Below are 26,457 nucleotides of genomic sequence, written 5' to 3'. Positions count from 1 at the left end.
GGGGACCAGATGCCAGACTGTAAGCAGCAGGAATCAAAGAGATACAACACCTGAAAACACAAATATAGTGAGAAGAAATGCCAAACAAGAATGAATCTGGGGTTGGCTTTTACTTTCACTTTCACTGGCAAGTGTGTTTACAAACTGTAAGCAACAATCCTGCATAGTATAACTTTAATTGAAGTAGAAAAAGTGAGTTGAAAATTCACTCCTAACCTTTAAAGCAGGCCTATTCAGTTGGCGGCCTGCAGGCTATATCAGGAGCAGAAGCAACCTCAGAGTGGCTGGGTAGGGATTGGTGTGGAGACTCTGTATTAAACAGCCCGGGGCAAAATGAATCAAGACTGTAGTACTAATAAGCTCCGCTGTTATCGTCTCTTTCATTGTTACTTTGTAAAGTTTTGGATTCATGTATCATCATGCTGCAGACTCGATAAAACCTTGAGCAGTAAAAAGCCAGTGCTTTATCAATACACGTGTTCAGCATGTAGAAAGACATATTTCAATCTGCTCTGTCCCTCATCACCGCCGTTATGGTTTACAATCACATTTTACACAAGCACATCACACTAGTGGGACCAATAGCAAATAGTTAAAGCAAACTAAAATGAAAGCTGTCTGTATGTAGTCTGTTTAACTTAGTTTGTCACTTCTCTTAAAATGTAGCTGAGACAGCCTACCTGTGGACAGTGAGTGTCCTCAGTAGAGGTGGGACAGAGAGCAGATGAATGACTGATACTGATGTCTGTTCTTCATGCTTATATAACGTAACTCAGTGTTGTGATGTCAGGAGTAATATTTATTTTATTGACATGTTAGGTTTGTTTCCAGTGAGATATTATTGAGTTTATATAGTGACTTTGTTGTTGTAAACATGACTGTTGCTGCCATAGACTGTATAAAACTATATCCTGTGTATTTTCATGAACACTTGACCTTAAAGGTAAACGTCAGGAAGTGTGTGTGTGTGTGTGTGTGTGTGGTAGAGATAGAGTGTGTTATTAGTTACTGTTAATGTCACTTGTTATGCTTCTGTGCATTGACAGCTCTTCTTTATTCTGTTTCTGCATTATGTGATGTTCCTCTGTCAGATATGTGACTAGTTTTTTTATTTCTAATGTGACACTAAAAACATTGCTACTTTTACTACAGTAATTTGCACCTGTTTAGAAATGTGTCATCACCAATAGCTAAAACAAAAAAGTTTCCAATAGGTTGCCTGCTGCTGAAAATGTCTGGCCCATCAACATTTTCTGGTTTAAAATCCGGCCCAGTTGAATTTGTAATTGAACAGCCCTGCTTTAAACACTTGATTTCAACTTAAATTTACCCTCATGATTCTTTAAATAAGTGATTTGTGTTTGGCTGCACAACATGAGTTAGTGATGATGGAGCCACTGGTGGAGCTGGCAGAGTTTAAGAGGTGAAGTCACTACATCTTTATTGAAGTAGCAGCACGTTGTCAATGATATTTATGAGAGCTGTTTTTCACTTTTTGTATTTTCCAGTCTTTAACCTGCATCCTGTTGGGATCAGCACAATAACACAATGACAAAGTCACTCTACTCAGTTTAGGACAAAGCTCATTGATCAGGACATAGTAATGTTGAGCTACACATTTAACACCTGAAGACATCTGATTGTTTTATTAATGATTTTTATCTACATCATTTATTCTTTATTCAGACTGAGTCGCTGCAGTTTGTCAGAGATCAGCTGTGTTTCTCTGGCCTCAGCTCTGAAGTCCAACCCCTCCCATCTGAGAGAGCTGGACCTGAGTGGAAACGACCTGCAGGATTCAGATGTGAAGCTGCTGTGTGATTTTCTGGAGAGTCCACACTGTAAACTGGAGACTCTGAGGTCAGACACCATTTTTTACTCCTGTGCTGAGATTATTATGATGTGAAAGTTGTGTTGACACTAAACTGCAGACATCAGGCTGATATTATACTGATCCACAATGAAGTCTATTTGTCTTGTTCAGTGGTTTAATCCATTGACTGTGGCAGAGCAATGTGGAGCTAAAACCTCTCACCCTCTTTCTCTCTTTCTCTCCCCCTCTCTCCCTCCCATCCTCTTTCTCTCTTTCGCTCCCCCTCTTTCTCTCTTTCTCTCCCCCTCTCTCCCCCTCCCATCCTCTTTCTCTCTTTCTCTCCCCCTCTCTCCCTCTCACCCTCTTTCTCTCTTTCTCTCCCCCTCTCTCCCTCTCACCCTCTTTCTCTCTTTCTCTCCCCCTCTCTCCCTCTCACCCTCTTTCTCTCCCCCTCTCTCCCTCTCACCCTCTTTCTCTCTTTCTCTCCCCCTCTCTCCCTCTCACCCTCTTTCTCTTTCCCTCTCTCCTCTCACCCTCTTTCTCTCCTTCTCTCCCCCTCTCTCCCTCTCACCATCTTTCTCTACCCCCTCTCTCTCTCTCACCCTCTTTCTCTCCCCCTCTCTCCCTCTCACCCTCTTTCTCTCCCTCTCTCCCCCTCTCTTCTCCCCCTCTCACACCTCTTTCACTCCCCCTCTCTCTCTCACCCTCTTTCTCCCTCTCTCTCCCTCCACCCTCTTTCTCTCTCCCTCTCTCTCCTCCCTCTCACCTCTTTCTCTCCCTCTCTCCCTTTCACCTCTCTCTCTCTCACTCTCTTTCTCTCTCCTCCTCTCTCCTAAACCCTCTTTCTCTCCTCTCTCTTCTCCCTTTCTCTCCCACTTCCTCACCCTCTTTCTCTCCCTCTCTCTCCCCTCTCACCCTCTTTCTCTCCCCTCTCTCCCTCTTTCTCTCCCTCTTTCTCTCCCCCTCTCTCCCTCTCATCCTCTTTCTCTCCCCCCTCTCTCTCTCCTCCTCCCACCCTCTTTCTCTCCCTCACAACCTCTTTCTATCTCTCTCTCTCCCTCCCACCATCTTTCTGTCCCCCCTCTCTCTCTCCCCCTCCCACCCTCTTTCTCTCCCCCTCTCTCCCTCCCACCCTCTTTCTCTCCCTCTCTCTCTCTCTCTCTCTCTCTCTCTCTCTCTCTCTCTCTTTCTCTCCCACCATCTTTCTCTCCCTCTCTCTCCCTCCCACACTCTTTCTCTCCCCCTCTCCCTCTCATCCTCTTTTTCTCCCCCCTCTCTCTCTCCCCTTCTTCTCTCCCCCTCTCTCCCTCCCACCCTCTTTCTCTCCCTCTCATCCTCTTTTTCTCCCCCTCTCTCTCTCCCCCCTCACCCTCTTTTTCTCCCCCTCTCTCCCTCCCACCCTCTTTCTCTCCCCCTCTCTCCCTCTCATCCTCTTTTCTCCCCTCTCTCTCTCTCTCTCTCTCCCTCCCTCCCACCCTCTTTCTCTCCCTCTCTCTCCCTCTCCCCATCTCCCCCTCTCCCTCTCACCCTCTCTCTCTCCCCCTCCCACCCTCTTTCTCTCCCTCCCACCCTCTTTCTCTCCCCCTCTCTCCCTCTCATCCTCTTTTTCTCCCCCTCTCTCCCCCTCTCTCTCTCTCTCCCTCCCACCCTCTTTCTCTCCCTCTCTCCCTCCCACCCTTCTTCTCTCCCCCTCTGTCCCTCCCACCCTCTTTCTCTCCCTCTCATCCTCTTTTTCTCCCCCCTCTCTCCCTCCCACCCTCTTTCTCTCCCCCTCTCTCCCTCTCATCCTCTTTTTCTCCCCCTCTCTCTCTCTCTCTCCCTCCCACCATCTTTCTCTCACTCTCTCTCTCTCCCCCTCTTTCTTTCCCCCTCTCTCCCTCCCACCCTCTTTCTCTCCCTCTCTCTCCCTCTCACCCTCTTTCTCTCCCCCTCTCCCTCTCACCCTCTCTCTCTCCCCCTCCCACCCTCTTTCTCTCCCTCCCACCCTCTTTCTCTCCCCCCCTCCCACCCTCTTTCTCTCCCTCTTTCTCCCTCTCTCTCTCTCTCTCTCTTTTTCCCTCCCACCATCTTTCTCCCCCTCTCTCCCACCCTCTTTCTCTCCCTCTCTCTCCCTCCCACCCTCTTTCTTTCCCCCTCTCACCCTCTTTCTCTCCCCCTTTCCCTCTCACCCTCTTTCTCTCCCCCTCTCTCCCTCCCACCCTCTTTCTCTCCCTCTCTCTCTCTCTCCCTCTCACTCTCTTTCTCTCCCCCTCTCTCCCTCTCACCCTCTTTCTCTCCCCCCTCTCCCTCTCACTCTCTTTCTCTCCCCCTCTCTCCCTCTCACCCTCTTTCTCTCCCCCCTCTCCCTCTCACTCTCTTTCTCTCACTCTCTCTCTCCCGCCCTCTTTCTCTCCCTCCCCCTGTCTCCCTCTCACCCTCTTTCTCTCCCCCCTCTCCCTCTCACTCTCTTTCTCTCCCCCCTCTCCCTCTCACCCTCTTTCTCTCCCCCTCGCTCCCTCTCACCCTCTTTCTCTCCCTCTCACCCTTTCTTTTTCACTCCCCCTCTCTCCCTCCATCCTTTCTCTCTCTCCCTCTCACCCTCTTTCTCTCTCTCTCACCCTTTCTTTTTCACTCCTCCTCTCTCCCTCCATCCCCTCTCTCTCTCTCCGTCTCACCTTTTTCACTCCCTCTCTCTCCCTCTCTCGTGTAGTGTTGCTGCTGCCATCATAAACAGACTGGAATACTGAGCAACGCACGCCAGTCAAACGCAACTGAAGGCTGTGTGTATCTCCAACATGTTGACAAGGTATTCCAGCCCCTTTATGATGACTGCATCGCCAATTCTACACGTGAATAACGGAGAACTCCTAGCACTTAGCCCTTTATATTTGTGTTCAGTATAGGCAATTAGAAAATGCACTGGAGACGGTGAATGTGCATTTCAAAGCAACTCAAACTCGTTATACGAGTACCCGCGGTGCTTCCCTGATTAGCAAACATAATCAATCAGTCAATCAATCAATCTTTATTTATAAAGCACTTTTCATACATAAATGTAGCACAAAGTGCTTTACAAGGTTAAAAAGATGGAGGGGCCCACACCACCGCCATGAAGGCAGAGTGCAGACCCCCCCAACCCTGCCACGAGGCAGCATCAGAGCAGCCAGGGCCAATCACAGCCCCCAGTGCAGAGGCCCCCCACTGAGGAAACACTGGAGTTAAAAACTAAAAATAAGATTAAAATATAATATTAAACGGTAAACAATAGATGGAAGAAATAACAATTAAGACTACAGTAAAACTAAGAATAACATAAAACATCAATAAAAGACTAAGAATCATATTAAAACCTCAGTAAAAGACTAAAAATGACATTAAAACATCAGTAAAAGACTAAGAGTGATGTTAAAGCCTAACTAAAAGTGTCAATGACAATAAAACATTAGTAAACTAAGAAAAATATTAGTTAAAAGCCTGATTAAATAGGTAGGTCTTGAGTCTGCTCTTAAAAATATCACCATTCTCTGCAGCCCTAAGGTCCTCCAGCAGGCCATTCCACAGACGGGGGCCATAATACTGGAAAGATGCCTCACCTTGAGCACGTGTTCTGACTTTAGGAATAATTAAGAGGCCAGTGCCGGAGGACCTGAGGGTCCGCGAGGGTTCATAGGATACAAGCAATTCTGTAAGATAAGAAGGCCCAAGACCATTAAGACATTTAAAAACCATTAAAAGAACCTTAAAATCAATCCTGAAAGACACGGGGAGCCAATGCAGTGATTTTAAAACAGGTGTAATGTGGGCCTGCCTTCTGGTCTTCGTCAGCACGCGTGCAGCAGAGTTTTGTAAAAGTTGTAGGCCTGAGATACTTTTTTTGGGAAGACCAGAAAGCAGGGCATTACAGTAATCAATACGACTGGAGATAAAAGCATGCATTAGCGTCTCCGTGTTAACTCAGGGCCGATGATTAAAACTTCAGTTTTGTCCTGGTTGAGCTGTAATAAGCCCCACACCTCACGGGCACTTGTTGCGTGTTGCTTTCACCGTCTCCAGTGCATTTTCTACTACACTGCAAACACCAGTGAAACTGGTCAACATGTTGGAGATACACACAGCCTTCAGTTGCGTTTGACTGGCGTGAGTTGCTCAGTATTCCAGTCTGTTTATGATGGCAGCAGCAACACTACACGTGAATAACAGAGAGAAGAGAGACGGAGAAACAGTCTGCTCTGCTGCACCTGTGTGTAGCCTACGACGTCAGTGTTAAGGGCACGTTCAAGAACACCAACATTGTGCAACAGTTTAACACTGTGTTAAGGTTTCTCTTCTGGTCATCGGTCTCGTGAGCACAGGAATCAGTCTGAGCCGATTACCTCAAAATGGCGTTAGACCGGCCCGATTCATCGATTAATCGGTCGACCTCTGATTACAATAAACAGTAATATAGGTAATGGAAAAACAGTGTTTTGATTGATAAGTAAACACAGGTGAAAAAGTGCACTGTGTAATGTAATGTACTATATGTGTATCATTCCCAAGTACACAATGGTCCCTCCCTAAACCAGGTTTAGTAAAGGTTAGTAAAAGGCTGTGATGGTCTCTTCTGAATGCTTCTAAAAGAAAGAGGCTTTAATTCATCCAAAACATTCCAAGTGTTGTGAAAGGAGAAGATGTTGAAAAGTATACACTAACAGAACACATAATCTGAGTGAGCATTAAGTTTATTTTATGTAGGCTTGAGTGAACATATTATTCTGTAGCCCTACTAACTGTTAACATATAGTAAATGTACTTGAAATGTCAAAGTTCACTTCCATGTATTGAGGAACATTTTGCTACATCATGTTGTTTGATATTTAATATTTTAAATATGCAGGAACATTACTGTCAGAATATTTCAATTTCATTTATGTTCTATAGAAAAATGTTGAACACATTAACCTATAGATGGTGCCTCAGATAAGCACAATCAAATGCTCTTAAATAGTGAAAAAGTCCAGCTTAAGTTTTATAATCTGACTGTGAATAATACACTAAGAACAATACATTACATTTTCCCCTTGGCAGTGCATGTACTAGACTGTCTCAATTTCTATATATTGTCCAACAATGCCCACACAAAAAGGAAAAAATGACATTTTAATGTTGATGAATTAGCAAAGTAATTAAGACAGCAGAGCTGCATTTACCTCAGCAGCTTTAAGGGGAATACACAAGAGATAATGATAGATCAGATGTTACTAACGTTACTTTATTAACTACTTAACCATGTTGACTAATGCCACTGAGCCCTGTCTGGCTCTAGTCTGTACACAGTAATGACGTTCTGACAGCAAAAAGCAAACTACACGCGCTGTGCTACAAGTTAGCAAGCTAGCAAAAAAATGATCCCATTACAGCCGCCTTACCTGAGTTGCATCACCCACAGGTGCTGCTGCTGATGCTGCAGAGGATGGTCCAGCAGCAGAAAACAGGGTTTTCAGTTTCTGACATTTTGCAGCATTTGCAGCAATGCCTGTCTCTTTTTTCCCCTAATCTTCTCTGCGCCTCCCTTGTGCTTCTTCTCCATGTTTTTCTTCACCATGACTTCTGCGTGATTGATTGGTTGATTGATTGATTGATTGATTAATTGATTGATTGATTGATTGATGCAGAAGGAGGACGGGACAGCCCGTGGCCCTCAGCCCTCGGCTGTGATTGGCCAACAGCTCAACAACGAGGTGAAAGGGGTGTGACACACCCACATGGGCCAAAGATGATGAGCCAAACACTACTAGAGAAACTGTGAACATTGGTTATCATATTAAAGGCCAGCCCAACTGCGCCTAAAGTTGTTGTTTTTTCCTCCGGCTGTACCGGCCCACACTGACCCAGCGGCCCACTGGGAAATCTCCCGGTACTCCCGATGGCCAGTCCGCCCTTGCTTATGAGCCACTCTCAGTGTGTGCTGGTGTATTTATCTGCAGAGACTCTGCCCTCTGCCTGTGTTAGGTGAGCTCAGGGCTTTATAAAAAGGTGGGGACCAGATGCCAGACTGTAAGCAGCAGGAATCAAAGAGATACAACACCTGAAAACACAAATATAGTGAGAAGAAATGCCAAATAAGAATGAATCTGGGGTTGGCTTTTACTTTCACTTTCACTGGCAAGTGTGTTTACAAACTGTAAGCAACAATCCTGCATAGTATAACTTTAATTTAAGAAGAAAAACTGAGTTGAAAATTCACTCCTAACCTTTAAAGCAGGCCTATTCAGTTGGCGGCCTGCAGGCTATATCAGGAGCAGAAGCAACCTCAGAGTGGCTGGGTAGGGATTGGTGTGGAGACTCTGTATTAAACAGCCCGGGGCAAAATGAATCAAGACTGTAGTACTAATAAGCTCCGCTGTTATCGTCTCTTTCATTGTTACTTTGTAAAGTTTTGGTTTCATGTATCATCATGCTGCAGACTCAATAAAACCTTGAGGAGTAAAAAGCCAGTGCTTTATCAACACACGTGTTCAGCATGTAGAAAGACATATTTTAATCTGCTCTGTCCCTCATTCACCGCCGTTATGGTTTACAATCACATTTTACACAAGCACATCACACTAGTGGGACCAATAGCAAATAGTTAAAGCAAACTAAAATGAAAGCTGTCTGTATGTAGTCTGTTTAACTTAGTTTGTCACTTATCTTAAAATGTACCTGAGACAGCCTACCTGTGGACAGTGAGTGTCCTCAGTAGAGGTGGGACAGAGAGCAGGATGAATGACTGATACTGATGTCTGTTCTTCATGCTTATATAACGTAACTCAGTGTTGTGATGTCAGGAGTAATATTTATTTTATTGACATGTTAGGTTTGTTTCCAGTGAGATATTATTGAGTTTATATAGTGACTTTGTTGTTGTTAACATGACTGTTGCTGCCATAGACTGTATAAAACTATATCCTGTGTATTTTCATAAACACTTGACCTTAAAGGTAAACGTCAGGAAGTGTGTGTGTGTGTGTGTGTGTGTGTGTGTGTGTGTTAGAGAGATAGAGTGTTTTATTAGTTACTGTTAATGTCACTTGTTATGCTTCTGTGCATTGACAGCTCTTCTTTATTCTGTTTCTGCATTATGTGATGTTCCTCTGTCAGATATGTGACTACTTTTTTTTATCATTTCTAATGTGACACTAAAAACATTGTTACTTTTACTACAGTAATTTGCACCTGTTTAGAAATGTGTCATCACCAATAGCTAAAACAAAAAAGTTTCCAATAGGTTGCCTGCTGCTGAAAATGTCTGGCCCATCAACATTTTCTGGTTTAAAATCCGGCCCAGTTGAATTTGTAATTGAGCAGCCCTGCTTTAAACACTTGATTTCAACTTAAATTTACCCTCATGATTCTTTAAATAAGTGATTTGTGTTTGGCTGCACAACATGAGTTAGTGATGATGGAGCCACTGGTGGAGCTGTCAGAGTTTAAGAGGTGAAGTCACTACATCTTTATTGAAGTAGCAGCACGTTGTCAATGATATTTATGAGAGCTGTTTTTCACTTTTTGTATTTTCCAGTCTTTAACCTGCATCCTGTTGGGATCAGCACAATAACACAATGACAAAGTCACTCTACTCAGTTTAGAGCAAAGCTCATTGATCAGGACATAGTAATGTTGAGCTACACATTTAACACCTGAACACATCTGATTGTTTTATTAATGATTTCTATCTACATCATTTATTCTTTATTCAGACTGAGGTGGTGCGATTTGTCAGAGATCAGCTGTGTTTATCTGGCCTCAGCTCTGAAGTCCAACCCCTCCCATCTGAGAGAGCTGGACCTGAGCTTCAGCAACCTGCAGGATTCAGACATGAAGCTGCTGTGTGATCTGAAGAAGAGTCCACACTGTAAACTGGAGACTCTGAGGTCAGTAGACGGTTGGAGTGGGTCCATGCTGGTTTCAGCAGTATTATATTAAACACAGTTAGTATCAGAGCAAAGATCCAGTACTTCCTGTAAACCTCAGACCTTCTCAGTGGCTCAAAGAGGGGAATGGTGACAGTCTTCAGGAGAGGACAGAGAGACAGACAGAGAGAACAGTCAGCCAATCAGATCAGAGAGAAGCTTGTTGAGATCATGTGTTTAAGTTGATGTGAAGACGACTGTTGTTGTGTTCATGTCTACAGGAAGTGAAGCTGGATTACAGCTGACAGCATCACAACATGTATAGAGACAGCTGTCCTCCTTCATCAAACTGTCACACCATCAAATCTGACCTTGATAACATGGGACCTGTTATGCTTTCCTGTTTCTGTGTGTGTGTTTTATATAGCCTATAGTGTTACAATGAAGGATGTTGGTATTAAATGTGGCCAAAGTTTCAGATAATGAGGTAAATGTATGTAAAAGTAATCCCTGTGAACAAAAACCTCAGACTTCAGACTGTTGTGAATACCCTGTGTTCAACGGCTTTTTCTACTGAAGCTAAGATTTCTTTATAAGGCAAACAACTATGAGGCGGTAATTCTAGTTTGAACATTAAAGCATGTAAACAGGTTGTAGTAGAAACCCAGAATCCAAATATGAAGCTGTTAATGAGCATAATATGTCCTCTTTAAAGTGTTTGTTGTCTTCATCTTTGTCACAGCTCTGAGATCAGTCTGACTGAAGCCTACAAATCACTGGCTCTTATTTTATAGAACCATCATTACATTTAGTAACCATGTGTTCTTTATACAGAGCAGAAGCTCTGCTGAAGTCCAGTAATCACAGCTGATGTGTTGCTGTTCAGTCTTTGGATGAACATGTAGAACATTTAACATGATATATCTGTCCATCAGTCATTTGTTCTAACAGACTCAGTAAATCCATCATTAAAGTGAATCCCTCTGTTTGTGCAGCCATGATGCGTTCAGGACTCTCAGCAGTTTATTTCCACTGTGTACTTGAGTGAAATCTGCAGAGTAAACAGACTTGATGCCCAAAGTCTCTGCAGGTCTGTGAGCTTCCAGCTCAGTGTGTTCACTCCAACACGTTAACATGAGAGCTGGAAGGAAGCCGACTACGCTACACAGCCGCTCCACTCTGCTCTGAACAGGAAGTCCCTACTGGTCTTTATACTGGATGTGCTGCATCACTGACTGACAGCTGCTTTATAACTTCTCGTCTTCTTCTCTCATCAGATGGTGACCAACTCTAAAGAGGATCAGCTGATGATCCAGAGACGTTGAAGCAGCAGCATCAGTTTGTGTGTCTCTGTGTGTCTGTGTGAGTGTGTGTGTGTATATATATACTGTATAATAGTGAGGTGATTCAAATAAATGCTACAAAAGGACTTTTGTCAACTGTTGTACTTTGTTGTTATTGTGTGTTTTAAACACAGTGTTGTTGTAGTTACTTTTAGTCACCAGTAGATGGAGATAATTTGATGCTCCTTAAACATTAATTGACGTTCCAATCCAAAAGGAAGAACTTTATATTTTTTGGTTTCATGACGGTGCACCCACATTTTAGCATTAAATCATCAGAATACTGTTCCATATTTCCAGTGCTCACAGTATTCACATCTTTTACTGTAAGTGAAAATAGTATATCCACACTATAAAAATACTCCATTACTGGTTCTTTATTCAAAATGTTACTAGAGTAAAAGTACAAAAGTATCAGCATCAAAATACACTTAAAGTAGCAAAAGTTAAAGTGCTCATTATGCAGAATGCTCCATTTATATTATGGATTATAATTATTGATGCATTCATGTGTTCATCACTTTAATGTTGCAGCTGGTAAAGATGGAGCTCATTTTAATGACTTTATAAACTGCTGCATAGTTTCATCTATAATAATATCATTTATTAGTTGATGGTATTTTGTATTAATAATCTACAAAGTAACTGAAGTTATCAAATAAATATAGTGGAGTAAAAAGTCCAATATTTCCCTCTGAGATGTAGTGGAGTAAAAAGTGGCCCATAAAGTATCAGAAAATGGAAATACTCAAGTAAAGTAGGCGACAAGTAGTGATGAGCAAATGAAGCCTCATGAAGCTTTGTCTTTATCTTCTGAGCCCACTAGATGGCGCTCTCTGTTCAACAAAGGGTTAACAGCACTGAAGTCAGATGTTTTGATCAGAACCCACTTAGTTTATAGGATACAGCCTTGGTAGGGCGGAGTGTAATGTGACTATTGTCTGACGTCATCTTTACTCTGTGACATTGTGGAGGCCTTGTTGCATTTATTATCAAGTTTCCTATTTGTGTGTTGATGCTTATTCTTGATGTAAACAACCCCTATAGCTTCATTTTTTAATGTACCTTCCAGATTTGGATATGTATGTTTTTAGAGAATGCACGTTAACAATAAGGACTTAAGCATTTATTCTCAAGAACGTACCTATCTAATCTCAACTTGTTGGGCTGTGTTTAAGATTGTCACTGTGCAGTTTTTAATTTGACTTCTTTATTCCTCTTTTTCTATGTATAATGTTGATTGTTACACTAATTGATGTTTGTTATTTAGCCTTTCCACTGCACGTGGGTCATGTGACTAATGTCAAACTCACAGCCACTCCTACTTAAGATGGCTTCTCTTTGTTACACAACTGTTTGCCTGATGAAGGTCTAGTCACCGAAACGTTGCAGCATTGAAATCATTATTTTTGCAAGTGAGACAGTGTGCGGGAGTCTTTTCTACAAGTTGTATTCTTCTCGTCCCTCTCCTACGCACTTGTTTGGAAACAGATGTGCCAAGTATTCCTTTTTTTCTCACGCTTTAACACGAGCTCACATATAACTGCGCAGCGACGTCTGAGTCTCCTGTGAAGATGCCAAAAGGATTTTGTTCCCTGCTGTCCGTATGGAAGGCGCTGAGGCTTCCCAAGACGCAGAAGCAACGTTGGAGAGACTGCAAATGTTCCCATGTTTAAAGCCAAACGCACTTCCTGCCCTAACACTAATAATGCATCTATAGATACAACACGTCCTATTGTGGCACAAACAAACTGGAGCTCTGCAGACAAGTTCTCCTCACTTATTCCATAATGACGGGCCATGGGCAGTATGCGTGTTTTGTCCAGAGAGATGTGTGTTTGGGACACAGGGCTGGCACACCTCTCAGTACATCATTTGTATCTGTTGAAAAGCGCCGTTTCATCTCCACTAACAACCTGTCTATAACAGGATAGAAAGAGTGTGTTTTCAGGTCGTCCATGCCGTCTACGCGTGCTCTTTCTAACGGGGCCTCCACAATAAAATCCTCCAGATGTGGAGCTGTTTGGGACGGTCTTCTCTCACGTGGTGGCGTCTGTGTTGCAATTCCTGTCTTTCCACACAGGCCTTCTGCTTGCTTTCGGATTTCTTTCCATGTGTCCTCTGTGCGCTTTTCTGAGAGTGCAGTGATTACAGACTGGGCCAGATCATCTGCTGCTACCAGATCAAAACTGGGGGACTGCAGCTGATCCCACATGAATTTGGTTGTTGTGAAAACATCCTGGAACAGAATGAGATGCAAAACAAACTTCTCATCAATGAATGCACTGATAGCTCTTGCCTCCATCCTCCGGTGCGGGTTTGACTGACTGATGATGTCATGCAGGGTAGCCCGGATTGCTGGGAGAGTTTTCTTCACTGCCCAGATTGCATTACACTGGCATGACCTTTGACCTTTTGGAGATATATAAAAATCATCATTTTATCCTGTCGGACATTTGTGTGAAATTTTGTCTTAATTATCTTGTGAATTATTTTTAGTTATGGCCAAACATATGTTTTGTAAGGTCACAGTGACCTTTGACCTTTGACCAACAAATTTTAATTCATTAATTATTGAGTCCAAGTGGACGTTTGTGCCAAATTTGAGGACACTCCCTTCAGGCATTCTTGAGATATTACGTTCACAAGGATGGGACTGACGGACACACGCTGGTACAGACAGACGTATGGAAGGACAACCCAAAAACATAATGCCTCTGGCCGCGGCTATCACCCATGAGGAGGCATCAAAACTGTAAAACAAGATGAATATTTTAGCAGGGCTGAAGCCTTGTATATGCATTCAAGATAGGGATGCACCATATTGGATTTTTTTGCCGATATGTAACAACTCATTTGACCAATGACCGATAACCGATAGCGATCCACTCTTCAGCAGCTAATTTTAGTGATCATCAAGTCTCTTCTGTGGTGGAATTAACATCATATTATACATGCATGCTCTTATAGTGACGGCCCACCAGCAGATGGAGACATGAAATACAGTACTCTTCAATGTACAGTACAGGCCAAAAGTTTGGACACACCTTCTCATTCAATGCGTTTTCTTTATTTTCATGACTATTTACATTGTAGATTCTCACTGAAGGCATCAAAACTATGAATGAACACATGTGGAGTTATGTACTTAACAAAAAAAGGTGAAATAACTGAAAACATTCACAGGTGTGCCTTATCAGGGTTAATTAGTGGAATTTCTTGCTTTATCAATGGGGTTGGGACCATCAGTTGTGTTGTGCAGAAGTCAGGTTAATACACAGCCGACAGCCCTATTGGACAACTGTTAAAATTCATATTATGGCAAGAACCAATCAGCTAACTAAAGAAAAACCAGTGGCCATCATTACTTTAAGAAATGAAGGTCAGTCAGTGCGGAAAATTGCAAAAACTTTAAATGTGTCCCCAAGTGGAGTCGCAAAAACCATCAAGCGCTACAACGAAACTGGCACACATGAGGACCGACCCAGGAAAGGAAGACCAAGAGTCACCTCTGCTTCTGAGGATAAGTTCATCCGAGTCACCAGCCTCAGAAATGGCAAGTTAACAGCAGCTCAGATCAGAGACCAGATGAATGCCACACAGAGTTCTAGCAGCAGACCCATCTCTAGAACAACTGTTAAGAGGAGACTGCGCCAATCAGGCCTTCATGGTCAAATAGCTGCTAGGAAACCACTGCTAAGGAGAGGCAACAAGCAGAAGAGATTTGTTTGGGCCAAGAAACACAAGGAATGGACATTAGACCAGTGGAAATCTGTGCTTTGGTCTGATGAGTCCAAATTTGAGATCTTTGGTTCCAACCGCCGTGTCTTTGTGAGACGCAGAAAAGGTGAACGGATGGATTCCACATGCCTGGTTCCCACTGTGAAGCATGGAGGAGGAGGTGTGATGGTGTGGGGGTGTTTTGCTGGTGACACTGTTGGGGATTTATTCAAAATTGAAGGCACACTGAACCAGCATGGCTACCACAGCATCCTGCAGCGACATGCCATCCCATCCGGTTTGCGTTTAGTTGGACCATCATTTATTTTTCAACAGGACAATGACCCCAAACACACCTCCAGGCTGTGTAAGGGCTATTTGACCAAGAAGGAGAGTGATGGAGTGCTGCGGCAGATGACCTGGCCTCCACAGTCACCGGACCTGAACCCAATCGAGATGGTTTGGGGTGAGCTGGACCGCAGAGTGAAGGCAAAGGGGCCAACAAGTGCTAAACACCTCTGGGAACTCCTTCAAGACTGTTGGAAAACCATTTCAGGTGACTACCTCTTGAAGCTCATGGAGAGAATGCCAAGAGTGTGCAAAGCAGTAATCAGAGCAAAGGGTGGCTATTTTGAAGAAACTAGAATATAAAACATGTTTTCAGTTATTTCACCTTTTTTTGTTAAGTACATAACTCCACGTGTTCATTCATAGTTTTGATGCCTTCAGTGAGAATCTACAATGTAAATAGTCATGAAAATAAAGAAAACGCATTGAATGAGAAGGTGTGTCCAAACTTTTGGCCTGTACTGTATGTGATATTCATTCATCGTGCAAAATAAAAAAGCATGTTGGCCGATTCAAATAGTTCATTTTAAAGCCAATATGGAGCAGTACTGATGATGTGCCCATATTATCATGCAGCCCTAATAAAATGTTTGTGTTTCCAGAGAAATAACTTGACCTAACTTCAAATGAACACGGTCTGCACCATCCACCACTCTCTGTCCTGTGAACTTTCTCTTGTCTCTGTTACTTACGTTCCACACATGCTAAGACGTGGACCTTATTGGAGTGTATTAGGCTAATTCAACAGTAATTACTTGGATCACGTGATGGTGACGCTTCATTATTGCCGGCACACTAAACCAAAGAAGATAGAAAAACTAAAGAGTTTTGGACAAATACATACATGTACCATTAGACCTCCAACCAAAATGATGTTAAAAATGCAATTAGAAAATGCAAAACATGTAAAAACAGCTCCTAAAACTGTGCACACAAATGCTTCTAGTGTCAGTCTCTTTAGTAATCTCTGATGAACTGACTGTTATTGATGAATACATGTAATATATAATGTATTCTTTACTTTTATTTAATGATGTCACATGACTTGTGCCGGCATCATGGGTATTTAAGATGGCCACTTCCTGTTGTTGGTCAGAGTATGAGGAAGAGCTGCTGGCTCTGAACGTCACACAGCATTAAAATCCGTAGTCACATAGTTATAAAGATCCCTGTTGATGTAGTTCAGTTTATCAACCTGTTGAAAAACTGCGTCTGAGATGCTGCTGCAGTTTAATGGCTCTGTGGCGCCATCTAGTGGAGCTAAATGCTAACAACAAGTCCTGTCCCTCCTACTTCCTGTAGCTACTGTAGCCTACATGTTCAAAGGCCATCAGAGGCAGCACACCAAATAATTAAACTGCATATGTTTGAATTGTAACTCTCATACTGAATTAATTTACCAAGGTTGTGGATAAAGGTGAGTTTGAGGCAACATTTGAAATGCAGTTGCCTAAAAATGAATGATGATAGTTCCTAAACTTGACTTGTATGAATGCATTACTGAATATTTGAATGTTTGTTACAGACTTTCTGGCGCCAGGAAGCAGACTCCCCACACCTGAGGGTGCATGTGCTTCATAACTCCCCACCAGACCAGGACCAGGTGAGCAGTCAGGTGACCTGGCCTCGTAGGTATTTGAAGGTGTGTGTATTCTTTGTCTCAAGAGTTTGACACTTGAAACGTCACTTGATGTTATGAAATAGACCTATATGTTAATGGGAGCAGTGTGCAGACGCTCTTCACATGTTCTGCTTTTGTGCTTTTTTGGACATTGTGAGCACACAGAGAAAAAAGGAACAAAGGATTTGCTCATGTTAAACTAAAAACACCGTCCTCCAGACAGCTGCTGCCACGTGTGGCTACAAGTTCAGTGGTGTTCTTATCATAGTGAGGAATAATGTTCACTGACTACATTCATTTACTCTTTGATGATCAATTTGAGTTTGTCAGGCTCAGTTTGTTTGCTGGTTTTATTACTTCAGTTCCATTCACATTGTGTTTTATTTTCTTCCACAGTGTCCTGTGACACAGCCAGACCACAACAGACTTGTGAGGACATTTGAAGTTTTTCTTTGAGTTTTAATCTTAAAGGTTCAGTGTTAAAGACTTAAATGCATCTATCAAAAAAGTGAACTTTGTGAGTTGTTGAATTAAATCAATGCACCTATATCCAACTTAATTAATACACCTGTGTTGGCTTTTTAAACCTAGTCCACTTTAGCAAGTTTAACTTAAATGTAAGACTTGTTAAAGTCACAAAAGCTGCTTGATTTGATGCAACGTAACAGGGCTGAGTGAACTGCACAATCCAAACGGTCCATTAAGAAAGTCCTAGGTGAGCTCCCGTATCCCGTAAGACGTTGCGCACGCTCAGAACTTCACTCTGGATATGAGCACGAGGCACGAGCATGGCATCGGCGCGAGGACTCCATGGAGCAGTAAAGGTGTGTGAACTTTTCATCCAGCTATGGAAGATGAAGCAGGACACTGTTAGAACAAGACTCCTTTGTTTCTCAATGCAGATCACAGAATATAGTTACAGAGCAGATATGAATGATGCTGTAGCAGGTCAAATCTATGGATTTTTGTGCTTTCATTTGGTTTAAATGTTGGTGTTTCTGTATCAGCGTTATGTTTGTCAGGTTGGAGGCTGCAGATTTGTTCTGATGATAGTATAACATTCCTGTAAACACAGTATCTGTTAATACAACATTCAAAATAATCCATATGCTGCTAATGCCATGGACAGCTGTATCTCTGCATTGAGAGTATGCAGAGGACAATCAGTGCGTGTCTTGTGTGTTTTTGTGGCAAGAAAGTCAAAGTGAGTTTTGGACAGCCATTCATCCATAGCATGAATAGCAAAATTCAAAGGCAGTTTTAAACCAGTAACTTTAGTTTTACAAGTGTGTCTCATTTTAGAGACAACAGATTTTTTTTTTTTGTAAAACTAAAAGTGCCTTTGTTCTACATAGTTTCTGTTTTATAACCACAAGTCCGGTGAATGTGTTATTACAGGACATCTCTGCCTGGAAGAACATCTCTGAGTCTGAAGGCTGGGCAGGGACGCTCTACATTTATCTGTGACTCTTTAAGTACTGGTAAGTACAATGGGCTCACCATTTAATGACCAGAAATATTTAACATTATAATGAAGGCTCGGTGTGTATCTTAAAGATTAACACTACTGTACTACTAATATATGAGTGATTCTTTTTGTTTGTTTAATTTTCAGGAACATGAATGTGGAAGTGTAAAGAGTGTGCTGCAGAAGAGACTACAAGATATCAGTTATTGAAGGACTACAGGTTAAAACATGGCCGTTTTGGCCGCAGACACCCTTATCCATGCACATATTCAAATTGTCCATGCACCTTTAAAACTTGGAATGCCCTTGGGAGTCACCTGTGTAGATCACACATTGATCAGACATCTCAAAGATCAGTAGATTGCACAACATTTAACTGCCATCATTGTTCACGTAGTGACATTGCCTCATTGAGAGAACTTTTTACTCATGTTAACAGCCATCTGAAGAGACATGAAACCATTTGTTGTGTGTTTAATGATTGTTCCTTTCAGACAGATATTTATGGAACATATCAAACTCATAAGAACAGAAAGCACAAGACATATACACTGAACAATTTCAAAGCTGGAATTGTGAAAAATGTCTCTGCAGATTCACTGAATTGTACTTTGGGAGATACATGTTTGACAGAAAGTGATGAGTTTCTTGATGATGCCGAACTTGAAGATGGTGCACTGGTGCCAGAAAAAGATGACTTGCTAAAAGTTATAGAACAGAAATTAGCATTTGTTTTATTAAAATTGGAGAACTGTTTCCATGTACCAAGCTCTGCTGTTGATGAGCTGCTAAACGAGTTGCAGCTTTTGATTAGTTCTGCCCTGGTGCCTGTAACTAACAACATTCTTGCTCATTTCTTCAATAACCATAACCTGCAAGTTGACCAGTTGCTCATCAAAGAGTTGGGCTGTGCACTTGGTTCATCTAACCCTCTGTCAAAAGCTTTAGGAAAGGATGGACCATTAGCCACAGCTTTTAAGCGGAAGCAATATTACAAAGATCATTTCAACATGGTTGATCCGGTTCAGAATATACTTGATGCAAAGGCTAAAAGAAGTTTTCAGTATGTTCCTTTGCTAAAGTTTTGACATCAGCTACTTAATCAAAAGGATGTGCTCAGCAAGGTTGTTGAACAGAGGAGACAGCAACAGATAGTGAATGACCACCTACATTATAGATTTTTTGAAGATGGCCAGTACTTCAAGAATAATGATTTTCTGTCAGGGGAGGAATTAAGAATCTCTGTCTGTCTATATGTAGATGATTTTGAAGTTTGTAACCCCCTCGGTACTTCACGTAAAACACACAAACTTTGTGCTGTCTGTTGGATTTTGGGAAATTTGCCTCCTGGCAGCCACTCCTCTTTGGCCTCAATATACCTAGCTCTTTTATGTAAAAGCCATGATGTGAAGACTTACGGCTATCACAAAATATTTGAGCCACTACTCCAAGACCTTGTTACTCTGGAGCAGCAGGGTGTTTTTGTCTCACAACTGGGTATATTTGTGAAGGGGACACTTGAGTGTGTGGTGTCAGACAACCTCGCGGCACATGGAATAGCCGGCTTCATGGAGAGTTTCGGGGGCCAATATTTCTGTAGGTTTTGCACAGCTGAGTGGGCAGAAACTCAGGTCAAAGAAGTAAAATCAGGTGCATTTATCCCCAGAAACAAAGAGCTTCATCAAGTCCATATAAATACTGCACAGTCTAAAGGAGGTAGCTTTTTTGGTGTGAAAAAAGTGTGTATTTTCACAGAGAGACTTGCCCACTTCTGTGTCACATCAGGGTATCCCCCTGATGCTGTCCATGATCTTTCTGAGGGCATAGTCCCAGTTGAACTTGCACTGTGCTTTGGTGTGCTTATTTCCAAGAAGTTGTTTACGCTTGAAGACCTCAATAAGCGCATTAAAAACTTTCAATACAAATGGGGTAACAAAAAAAATCGCCCTCATTTGGTGCCACATAATTTTGCGCATCGCAAAACAATTGGTGGCAACGCCCACGAAAATTGGTGTTTGTTAAGGTTATTGCCATTTATGATTGGGGAGTTGATCCCTGAAGATGAGCCAGCTTGGAAAGTGATTCTAGACTTGAAAGATATTACAGAGCTTGTTGTTGCACCTGTACACTGTGAGGAGTCTGTGGCATATTTAGAGTGTAAAATCTCGGCCTTTGAAGTGACACACGTCTCGACAATTCCAGTAGATGTCATGAAAGAGGACATAGCACTTCACCTAACTCAGAAACACCCAGATCTCACAACAGTTACCCTGGCACAGAGTGTCTCTAGTAATGGCATAGAATATGGAAATGGAATGATTATTGTGCATGGATCAGTAAGTGGACTGCCTGCATTTGCAGAGGTACTCCAAATGTGTATATTGGAAAACACATTGATCTTCATATGCAGCAAATGACCTTCATGGTACAGAGAGCACTACAGAGCTTTTGAGCTCCAGTCATCTTCAGCAAGAGAGATCGTGTTGGCTGAGTTAAATGAACTGACTGACAACTATCCCCTGGTTGATTCCAAGTGTGGGACTCTCCCAATGGTTACCCTTAAAAGATACATACACACGTCTGGTAATTATTCTTCATTTTTATTTGAGTTTCACTGAATGTCATTATGGGAATGAGGGTAAAATAAGACATAGAATTCTAACTATTAAGAGAGAGCTGAACTGATTTTACACACGAAAGTGAGTACCAGTCTTTTGTGGCTCGGGGGGGGAAGTGATGTCACTTGAGCCTGCATCTGCTGGGACAGAAGACTACAAGTTTGAAAATGAAACATATCTTGGGGGTGGAGTTAAAAAGAAGTGCACCTAGCTAAAGAAAAAGAAAAAAGAACAAGACCTCTGTTTTCCCCGCTCCTCATCTCTGCTGGAGGCTACGTTGGCTGCTACTGGCACACCACACAATCTGTACTGTCAAGTGAATGAAGTCCAGTTGCATTTTGGGTAATGTAGGCACTAGGTCGACTGCCCATTGTGAGTCTGATGTTATTTTCTTAAAGGAACACCTGCAACAAAATTGCTATTTTTATAGCACTCAGAAAATGTCTTAAAAACATACTGATAAATCACATTTTTAAACTTTTTAAGTTGTGTACAATTTCTCTTTTATTAAAAACAACAACTGTTCTAAGTTGACACAGTGCTGATCAGTCTGTAGTTAAACAGTTTTAGGAATACTTCCTTTACTCTAAACCAGTACTTTTAATGCCTTTGATGCTTTTTAGTATTGATGATTACCCGATACTGTCAACTTAGTGGAATTGTATTAATGATGACTGGTTTTTAATCATTTTCTTCTTCTGCTTTTCTTCACAATAACCTGTTGACCAGTATGGCTACTTCAGCAGTGCTTCGCATCATCCTTGGAGAGAATGACTCTTCAAAAGTTATCCTGCCCTTGGGAAGACCAGACTCTGTTGAAGAACTCAACAGTGAGATAAAGAGACAATGTGAGGTGTCAGGAGACTTTAGACTACAATATAAGGACAATGATTTTGATGAGTTCATAAACCTGACAAGCACCTCAGACATTCAAAATAAGGCTACTGTCAAAGTGATTTATCTCCAAAGTGCCTCATCTACAAGTAGCTCTTGCCTCTCTCCACGGACATCCAGCCTGGATGAGTCCATTTCCATTTCATCTGTGGACACTGACATGCTTTCATCTTCTGAGTCGTCATCGTCGGCGTCATCCCTCAGATGTAAGCCATGGCCAGACGTCTTTCCTGTGCCCGAGTTTGTCTATGATGTAGAGATCCAACTCCAGCGTGCAAATAGTGACTTTCAAAGTAATGGTACCCTCTTCAGTCCTAGTCCAAGAATGAAGTCCGACATCCTTGAATGTTTGGCATCACAACTCATCAAATATAAAGCGTATCCCTCAAGTGCTGAATGTGATGCAGTTGCTGAAGCACTTGTGAAGAAGCACCCATGTTTAAGGGAGCAAGGTTCTGTTACTGGCTTCTATGGGTGGAAGATTAGTGTGAAATATAAAATGGCAAACTACCGCACTAAGTTGCGAAACATTGGATGTTGAGAGCTCAATGTCGACTCCTTCAAGCGTAAACAGAGTGATACACGCACAGCACCAAATCAAGTGAAGGAGCCTAGAAGAGCGGAGGTAAACTACTGTCCAGACTATCCAACAGGACAAACCAAAGCGAGCTTTGAGGAGGAGAGGCTGGCACTATTGGCTGAAGTGCAAAAGAACAACAACCAACAGGTAGTTAAGGAGAAAATGGAACAGACATTTGCTTACAGGCGGCATGAGGTGATTGAAGACAAGCCGTTCTTGCAGATTTCAAAAGAAGATGGCCAGCCCTCTTTTCTGAGCGTGAGGTCAGTCATTATTGTATTGTGTTGATAACTAAATCAGTATTTTAAGGGTGTAAAGGTCGTATTAATTGTGCACACAACAAAATATTGAAGACATTATCTGGTTGATGGAGGACATTTTTGTTCAGACAGCTGTGCACAGTTGCTTAAAATGCTCTTTAATTGGTGCACCTCAGGACACAATGAATACATGTCTTGTATATTTATTCTTGGTAATAAGTGCATATTCATTTCCACATGAAATAGAGAACATCATTTAATTTCCTACTCTGAAGACTGCTATGTACTAACATGACTAACATGTACTGTATACCTCTCTGTGTGTGGATTTGGGGCTAACGGTTTTATAAATGCAAACTGACCTCACGTTATCAGTTTGTGAGTGAATGTTAGGATGATCATTTGTGTCCTGTTGATGACTGTTTGCTGATTCTGCTGGGCACCCAATTCACTCTCAACACCACTAGCCAATACTAGGATACAACACAATACAATAATAATATAACCCCTGTTACATGTTGCCTTTGTTCTTTGCTGCAGAATGACGCCATTGAAACAAGAAGAGCCTGCGTACTGAAAGCACTAATTGTTTACCTCAACGAAGACCCTGAAACCCTCATAAGGGAGTACACTGTAAGTTTTTTTGGCCTCTGCTTTCAAAGACTGAACATGTGATCGATGTTTATACTCTTGGAGCTGTTTCTAAACAAACTAACATGACCAACCTCTTGGCAATGAAGGACCATGTCACCCAGTGCAGTAGTGTGACTCATTGGGTTGTTTTTAATAGTTTTTGGACAACAATGGATGTCTATGAGACAGAGGACTAAGCTATATCAGGCTTTGGATGCACACTCACAATACCTGTTAGTAGATCCTTGTTGGTTTTGATCCAAACATGACATTTGTTGACAATAAGAGAAATATAGAAAATTGCCAGACATATCCTTTAACACAGCCGTGCTTCCCTCAGCACAGATTGATAACGGCTATGCTTGCGTTGTACAAATCCCTTCTCACTAACATTAACAGCAGTTTGTAGGATGCTGTTTGAATGTATAATTTGAGGAAGATGCTATTTAGTTCTCAAATGTAACTTTTTGTAAAGCTTTTTTCATATCTGTGGTTGACAACAGATACTAAGAAACCAAAAGCAGATAATGTCAAAACTAGAAAAGCTTCACCAAATGTACTCTTTGAGGGATAGTAATCTGGGAGCTGGATAGACGTCACAGCTAAAGAAAGTTTTTCCCTGGTGTGTGTTTTGGCTGAAGGTTTATTTGTTCTGTTTTTAAGGATGTTGAGGACAAGCAGGAGACTATGGAGCAGACGATCCTGGGAGTCTTCACTATAAAGAAGGAAGGTGCAGAACCCACAGACGACCTGGAAGATGTTGGAATCATCATGGAAGGTGTGGAAGTGCTTCATGACCTTGGTAACATTGCAAATGCAGTTGCCATTTTATTTGGCCTCGTTGGACTTGAGCTACCCAACAAAGCTAAGGTACACATTTGAGGTTCTACAAACAGTTGTGATGGAACTGGATGGCAACCACCTCTCAACAAAGGCTCAAGTGCTAAAAAATAAACTGTTTGAAGGAACAATTTAGACAAGACATTGTAAGAAGAGTGTGGAGCACCAAAGACTGTGGAATACTCTTGAAACGGCACAGAGGAAAACCCGGACATTGGGTTTCACCTTCAAAACTTTTGGATCCACACCTTGAACTGTTAATGGTCTTAGTTTGAAATGATGTCTGAATATGTTTTAACAGACTTTCAAAATGTTCAACTACGAGAGAGAGGTTTCATTTAAGTTGGTTAAAGAAGGGGAGAGCAACAAATGGAGGGTGTGACAAAGAGATGGGTGTGAATGAGAGGGCAATAAGATGTATTGAAAGGGTTGTAGCAAGAATATGACAGTGAGAGAAAGTAAATTAGTGTTATATGGTGATAGACTGAGAGTACAGAGCGAGACTCATAGGCACCAAATTAATGTGAACATTTTAAGTTGCTATTTGTGATATATATTTAGCAGGACATGTTGACTTTAAACAAGTATTGCCATTTTGAAAATGTTTTTGTTTTTTTTAACTCTGTTGAAGCAGCAGAGAAAAAGGAAATTTGTTTTATTATTTATTATTTTTTAGAACATAGAAAATCACCAGCCATATCCTTATGTTATAGCCAACTGAGGTAGCTCACTGTAAGAGTGAACTGGACACTATTTTCTACTTATTTACTCTTTTATGAACATTGTAAAACACTGTGAAGAACAATGAAAGAAAATGTTAATTGATAAGGTGATCTAAACCAGTCTGTATGTTTCCATTATTTTATACTCAGCTGACCAGGTTGGTTATTGATGGTGCTGTGTTGCATTGGTAATAAATGTTTGTTTTTTCCACAGTACTTAAGTAGTGTGATTTGAATTTACTCAACTACACTGTGTGGAAATTGTTGACATAATCAGGTTTAGTAAGTTCACTTAAAACTACTGCCATTAGAACAATGAAAACCAGTTAAGTGAAACAAAATCCAGTGGTTGTCACACATATTGAAGTCAGTTAAGTTGGAGCTACAAAGTATAGTTTCATTGGTCTTACTAAATACGGTTGGGTAATATAGATCCAACAGTTAAGTTCCATTTACATAAGTGAGTTAAGTCAGTATAACGAAATATTGTCATGTTGGCATTAATCAACACAGTTAAGTAAAGCAAAAGAAACAACATTTTGTTGAATTTATGTTGGTCACTTTAATTATTTGGACACTGACCTATTAATTAAATCCCAGTTGACCAAATAATGTTGTAATTGCCTAATCCGGCTATGTTGATTATTGCCATCTTAATGATAATATTAAATTATATGTAACACAACTCAGCTTAGTGGAAATGATTGACATAACTGGATTAAGTAAATTCAACAAATGATTTTTTTGAGCAGTGATGATTGCAGATTGCAACCAGCTGAAATTCCTTCAGTGTTCATTGTTGATGAGGTTTTTACCGTGAGCCATATTATCCACAGAGGTCTCTTCCTCTCCAAAACAAACGGACCAGGTGATTTAAACCGGTAAAAACACTGAAACAAGACAAAAGCAAATACTATAAACATCAGCATAGTGAGTCAGAACTACAGGGATCTTATGACAAACTACATCATGCTGTACAAATACATTCACACATATCTACATAGCTATATACACACCGGCCACTTGCCTTCAGAGCTGCCTTAATTCTTGGTGTCATAGACTCAACAAGGAGCTGGAAACATTCCTCAGAGACTTTGGTCCATATTGACATGATGACATCACACAGTTGCTGCAGATTTGTCGGCTGCACATCCATGATGAGAATCTCCCGTTCCAGCACATCCCAAAGGTTCTCTATTGGACTGAGATCTGGTGACTGTGGAGGCCATTGGAGTACAGTGAACTCATTGTCATGTTTGAGATGATGTGAGCTTTGTGACATGGTGCGTTATCCTGCTGGAAGTAGCCATCAGAAGATGGGTACACTGTGGTCATAAAGGGATGGACACGCTCAGCAACAATACTCAGGTAGGCTGTGGTGTTTAAACCATGCTCAGTTGGTACTAAGAAAATCTCCCCCACACCATTACACCACCAGCAGCAGCCTGAAGCGTTGATACAAGGCAGGATGGATCCATGCTTCCATGTTGTTGACACCAAATTCTGACCCGATGCTGTATCAGTTTTCTGGAGCTGCTCCACAGACAGTGAATTAGGAAAGATGTTATAGATGACAGTGAGAGCACCCAGAGGAATGTTCTGAGCACAGACCCAATCACAGGGTTTATTTACAAGAACTTCCAGGTAGAAAATCCTCGTGTCACGTCCATGAATCAAACTAAACAAACTCTGCCTCAGTTATTAGTTTTTAACCACCTTGAAAGGCTCACAATACATCTATAGC

At 41.7% G+C, this 26,457-nt stretch overlaps 1 protein-coding gene and 1 long non-coding RNA gene across 23 annotated transcripts in view; both read left to right on the top strand.

Annotated features, from left to right (window-relative positions):
• LOC144459616 (protein NLRC3-like) overlaps nucleotides 1-26,457 on the top strand; it is an 87,629-nt gene that overhangs the window by 38,739 nt on the left and 22,433 nt on the right. For 9 of the 21 annotated variants that reach the window (XM_078163782.1, XM_078163789.1, XM_078163783.1 and 6 more), the window contains 2 exons: nucleotides 1,687-1,860; nucleotides 9,514-9,687. The exons of 5 other annotated variants lie outside the window; for them this stretch is intronic. In XM_078163782.1, the coding sequence (XP_078019908.1) occupies nucleotides 1,687-1,860; nucleotides 9,514-9,687 (348 nt within the window). Of the gene's footprint in view, nucleotides 1-1,686; nucleotides 1,861-4,502; nucleotides 4,599-9,513; nucleotides 9,688-10,943; nucleotides 11,093-26,457 lie in introns of those variants that run through there. 7 more of the 21 variants (XM_078163799.1, XM_078163790.1, XM_078163793.1 and 4 more) reach the window with 5 other exon arrangements.
• Nucleotides 17,143-24,929, top strand: LOC144459650 (uncharacterized). Of its 2 annotated transcripts, XR_013488490.1 has the most exons (6): nucleotides 17,143-17,522; nucleotides 18,097-18,179; nucleotides 18,314-20,749; nucleotides 21,514-22,521; nucleotides 23,059-23,151; nucleotides 23,815-24,929. It is a non-coding gene; the product is annotated as an uncharacterized LOC144459650 (long non-coding RNA). The 2 variants fall into 2 exon arrangements; XR_013488489.1 differs by lacking the exon at nucleotides 17,143-17,522 and having other exon boundaries at nucleotides 17,995-18,179.

The sequence above is a fragment of the Epinephelus lanceolatus genome, chromosome 22, assembly GCF_041903045.1.
Source record: "Epinephelus lanceolatus isolate andai-2023 chromosome 22, ASM4190304v1, whole genome shotgun sequence".
NCBI lineage: Eukaryota > Metazoa > Chordata > Actinopteri > Perciformes > Serranidae > Epinephelus > Epinephelus lanceolatus.
Note: the sequence above shows the minus strand (reverse complement) of the source record. Positions and strands in the feature narration are given on the sequence as shown.